Source organism: Cajanus cajan, chromosome 5 (assembly GCF_000230855.2).
Source record: "Cajanus cajan strain Asha chromosome 5, NIPB_CcT2T_4, whole genome shotgun sequence".
Classification (NCBI taxonomy): domain Eukaryota; kingdom Viridiplantae; phylum Streptophyta; class Magnoliopsida; order Fabales; family Fabaceae; genus Cajanus; species Cajanus cajan.
Genome location: NC_138521.1, coordinates 48,574,137 through 48,579,088, shown reverse-complemented (window position 1 = coordinate 48,579,088; position 4,952 = coordinate 48,574,137). Strand labels below are relative to the sequence as shown.

At 43.2% G+C, this 4,952-nt stretch overlaps 1 protein-coding gene across 1 annotated transcript; it reads right to left on the bottom strand.

Annotated features, from left to right (window-relative positions):
* Window positions 1-840: 840 nt before the first annotated feature.
* Window positions 841-2,635, bottom strand: LOC145958038 (uncharacterized). Its single transcript, XM_083074489.1, has 2 exons — window positions 1,652-2,635; window positions 841-1,248 (listed from the first exon to the last, which is right to left on the bottom strand). The coding sequence occupies exons 1-2, from the start codon at window positions 2,633-2,635 to the stop codon at window positions 841-843; spliced, it is 1,392 nt and encodes a 463-aa protein (XP_082930615.1).
* Between the last annotated feature and the right edge of the window lie 2,317 nt (window positions 2,636-4,952).

The following is a 4,952-nucleotide window of genomic DNA, read 5'->3' as shown; positions in this document are numbered from 1 at the left end:
GTAATTAAGGTTCGAATTCGACCTTATGCTGAGAGTCCCGAGGTTCGTACTCGACCCCGGATTTTCATGTTCGAGGTTCGTGTTCGACCTCGCTTTAAAATGAACAACGTAATTAAGGTTCGAATTCGACCTTATGCTGAGAGTCCCGAGGTTCGTACTCGACCCCGGATTTTCATGTTCGAGGTTCGTGTTCGACCTCGCTTTAAAATGAACAACGTAATTAAGGTTTGAATTCGACCTTATGCTGAGAGTCCCGAGGTTCGTACTCGACCCCGGATTTTCATGTTCGAGGTTCGTGTTCGACCTCGCTTTAAAATGAACAACGTAATTAAGTTTCGAATTCGACCTTATGCTGAGAGTCCCGAGGTTCGTACTCGACCCCGAATTTTCATGTTCGAGGCCAGTTTAACTTCGCGTGTTACAAAAGCAATTCGTGAGGAAATGGATTGAGCAAAACGTATAATTTTATTGATTTGTTCTTACGTGCCTCGTTAAAAACCCTCTCAGTCGAGGACTGAGGCGGGAAAAGAGTGCACAACTTGTTCGTACTGAAAGTAAAAGAAGATTAAGCAAAAAACTTAGGGAGCTATAGTGGGGGGATTCTCCTCGCTTTGCTTGCTCGACGAGGAGATCTTCAGGCTCTCGGTGTAGCATTGCCGAGCTATCTTCTGATTAGCTTTGACGGAGATGACCTGACCGTCCTTGCCCGGGAACTTCATAGTGAGGTGTGGGGTTGACACTACCCGATGATAATGTTGTAGGAAGTGTTGGCTTCCACGAGGAGGTACCGGACCATGACCCGCCTTGTATCTGGTGGCGTTCCGAAAGTTGTCAGCAAGTCTACGTATCCCCGAGTGTGACTCGTTCTCCCGCGAAGCCGACTAGGGGCTCCGTGTGAGGTTGAATGAGAGAGTGGGGGACGTCTAGTTTGAGGAAAGTTGGCCAGTACAGGACGTCAGTCGAGCTTCCCTGGTCAATGAGTGTTTTCTGCACTTTCCAGTTGGCTATCTCCACAACGATGACCATGGGGTCATCCTGGTTAGGGCTGACGCCGGCGTAATCTTCATTGGAGAAGGAGATCGGCGGCGAACTTAGGTGCGGGGTCGAGGTGGTAGAGTGGACGCAACTGATGTTCTGCAAGTGTCTTTTCCGGGCCGAGTTGTTGGCGCCTCTTCCAGCAAAACCACCTGCAATCGTGTTGATTACTCCCCGTAAGGGAGCCGACGCTGTTTCCTGACTTATTTCGGCCTGTATCGCGCCGTTAGCATTTTACTGGGACCCTGTGGGTAAATCTGTGCGAGCTCCTGACCCGCGGCCTCTCCCACGTCCACGGCCTCAAGAGCCACCCGGGAACCTGGCTGTCGCTGGATGTAGTGGCCGAGGTGGCCTGCCTGGATGAGCTCTTCGATGCGGTCCCGGAGCGTGCGGCACTCGTCAGTGGTGTAGCCGTAGTTCCTGTGGTACCGACAGTGTTTGGACTGATCGGCGCTGTTAGGGGTGTGGCCGGGTGGTGGAAGGGTTAGTAGGTTATTGTTACTGACTTCTTCCAGGATGTGAACTCTCGGGCGTTTAGGGGAGTGTAGAAGTCATCCCTCCCGCTTCTGTTGGCTCTGGCCGGCTTCTTGAATTGGCTGTCAGTATTGACTTTTACCTTATCTTTGTGGCCCTGTTCCGGTTTTGCGGGGCCCTTCCCGCGAACTTGGTCGCGGAAGGCCGAGTGCTCTTCCATCTGAATGTAGCCGGCGGCGCGGGCACGCAGCTCATCCATGTCGAGGGGGGCGTCGCGGCATAGGCTGTCGACGAACGATCCGGGTTTCAGTGCCATGAGCATGGCGTGCAGCGCGACCTCCGGGTTTAGATTCCGGATCCGAACCGAGATGTTGGAGAAGCGCTCCATGAAAGCTCGCAGAGATTCATCATCGTTCTGCCTTAGGTTGGCCAAGGCGGCCGAGGTTGTGTGGTGAGGCCGGCTGGTGGCGTATTGTGCCACGAATCGCCGCATCAAGGTGGCAAAGCTGTCGATGGATCCGGCTGGTAGTTGGGTGTACCAATGAAGCGCGGGTCCCTTGAGTGAGGTCGGAAAAACCCTACACAATATAGCGTCGCTGTTAGTGTAAAGGTTTACCTGAGTTGTGTACGAGTCGATGTGCTCGTCGGGGTCCGTGGTGCCGTCGTAGCGGTCGAGGTGGAGGGGCTTCCACCCGCGGGGCAGTGGGGTCTCCATGATGCCATCCACAAAAGGATGACGGCGGAAGGGTTCTTGGCCCTCGGAGACATGGGTGGGGGCCCTGCTAGTACCCTGCCCTGATCTGTGCGTTGATGCATGAGACCGGTGCGTGGCGGGCCGTGAAGTCGGTGCCTTGGTCGTCGCTCGGGATTGGGAGGCTGAATGTGCCTCCTCCTCATGAGTGTCGCTCTCGTGCGGAGGTTGTTCGGAGTGGTGTCGAGGGAGCTGGGCGCGAATGCGCTCATTCTCGGCACGTAACGCTGCGAGGTCTGCTTCATTAGCGGTCCGCATCGCTGTAAGGTCGTTTTCGTGCTGGGTGCGCATGTTTTGAAGGTCGACGTCGTGCTGTTGTCGCATCTGCTCAACTTGGTCGATCAGCCGCCTTAGGGTTGCAGCGTCGCTGTCCATGTTGATTGAGTGGCTTGCGTCGTCTGTCGCTCGTCTGATATGGCTTCTAGTAGAAACCATGCAGGTGGCCGATAAGAGTTGTCTTGATCGGCCCCATGGTGGGCGCCAAATGTTCTTACCAGAATTTGGTCGTATAGGTGATCCGTCCAGTAAGATCTGTGAGCCTCCTTTGCCTGATGTATTGGTGCTCCAAGATGGGGGAGGTACCTGCAAAAGAGACTTCGATGCCAAAGTTAGGGTTTGCATGAGTAATAGTCTCATATATATAATGCACGTACCTTGAGGTGATCTAGGTTTGCCTTGGGCTTTTGGGCTTGAGATAAGATATATCATGATATGATATGATATAATTGAAGGGCGGATCTGGTCTGGGACGAGATCCTCGGAATCAGGTATGATTTGCTCAAATACCGGGCTAACGTCGCGCAGCGCGTGCCCGGGGCTGTTTTGTATTGCTAATCCGGGCTCGAAGCCCAGGTGCGAAGTACGGTTAGTACAGTATGTATTTAGGTTGAGCATCATTTGCAAGTGCAAATCAACTAGATTTTGATGCTGGCGTAGAGGCTTAATTAGACCTTATTATAACTTTGGATATCATGTTCTGGTAGGATGTGATATTAAGAGTTGGATTATTTGTTTCCATTGATTTTTGTGTTTTATATTTCAATTAGTAGTTTTAAACTTATCATGTATGACCTTTTTGGAGTGTCAAATGGATACTAAACATTTGTTATGGGTTTTTATTTTATTTGATTTATTTGACTATTGTGTAATGTGAATCTTTTACCGTTTGCAAAGTGTGTATAAAAGATTGAGAAAATTCCACTATTCTTTTTTATTTTATTGCAAAAATTATTTTTATTTATTATATAAATTTGTTTATTGGATGACAATTCATATCAAGAAATCAAAATAGAGTTTGCTAACTTGAAAAGTTAACTTCTCACATAAATTCAAATAAATTTGATTTTTTTATTCATGGGACTCATGATCTCAATGTTTCATGGAGGTTCTTTTTGGATGAACTAGCAAAAGGCTTTTATGTTAGCAAGATTTTGTGTTTAGAGATTTTATACTTAATTAGGTAACATATTAAGAGAGAGATAAATAATACATAGAATTTGATCAATATAAAAAAATAGGAAACACATGAATATGAAAAAACTAAATAATTACAATTTACTACAATAATTATTTTGATTCTTACTTCATTTTTAATAAAACAAAATTGAACAAGAATAAAAATAAATATTTTGATGATAAACATATATCAATACAATACATTGATTAGATAGAAGAAATATATTTTTTAGATTTTCAATTAAAGTGTATTAATTGAACTCAAACTCGTACAAAATAGTATCTTTTTTTCTATATTTTATGTTAATTTTATAAGTTAAACAATAATATATTAAATAAATAAGTTTTTAAGAAGAATGGGTTATCCAAAGAGAATGGGTCATAGAAAGTCAAAGGAATCATAGGCAAATTAAAGTGTTGTAAAAAGGAATCATAGAAAGTAGAGGAAAGAGTTATCAAAACACAAAAGAGTTATAAAAAGATGAATTCGAAAAAGAAAAAATACACTAATGATAAGTTACATACACTATTTTCCAAGAACCTGAAGCAATATGTGTAGTGTGAACAGTATTTGAAGTGGTTTGTATGTGGAATGTAAATATTTAATAACAAAAGAAACAATGATTATGGTTCTAATGATCAAAACCATCATGCACTTATATCAAAATCTATGATTTATAGTTTTTCTAGTCTAACAATCAAAATCTAGGATCTTGACATGTGTACAATAACTCCCTAAGACATTACAAGATGTTGACATGTGTCTTGATAGAATTTCATGTAGGGTTATCAAAATGGATTGGCTAACCGTAACCCACTTTTTAAGTGGATTAGCTTGGCTCAATCCACCAAATTTATTGTTCAAAATTTTCAAACTTAGTTCAACCCATCACGGGTTAGTGGATTAAACAGATCAGTCCACTAACCCACTTAAATTTTTTTAAATTTTTTTCTAATTTAAAATAACCTATAATCTAAAATAAAAATTATCGAACTAAGTATCATGTATACAATATTAAACTTAATTGAAAAATGTACAACTTTGAATAAGAAAAACAACAAAAAAATAAAAATAAAAAATCTTGTCATTAGAGTAGTTGTCCATCAATATTAAACTTTATTGAAGGTCTAAGTGGATAAATCTATTGCAATTTCATGTTGTCTAACATCAATTTTATCATCCTCTACAAAAAATGGTACCTTATTAAAATAATACATATATAAAAATAAATGGTTA

Excerpts from the sequence above, each read along its gene's own strand:
- LOC145958038 (XM_083074489.1), bottom strand. The coding sequence starts at position 2,635 with ATGGACAGCGACGCTGCAACCCTAAGGCGGCTGATCGACCAAGTTGAG. Across the intron at positions 1,249-1,651 it reads AACAGGGCCACAAAGATAAG|GCCGAAATAAGTCAGGAAAC; the intron begins GTAAAAGTCAAT and ends GGCGCGATACAG.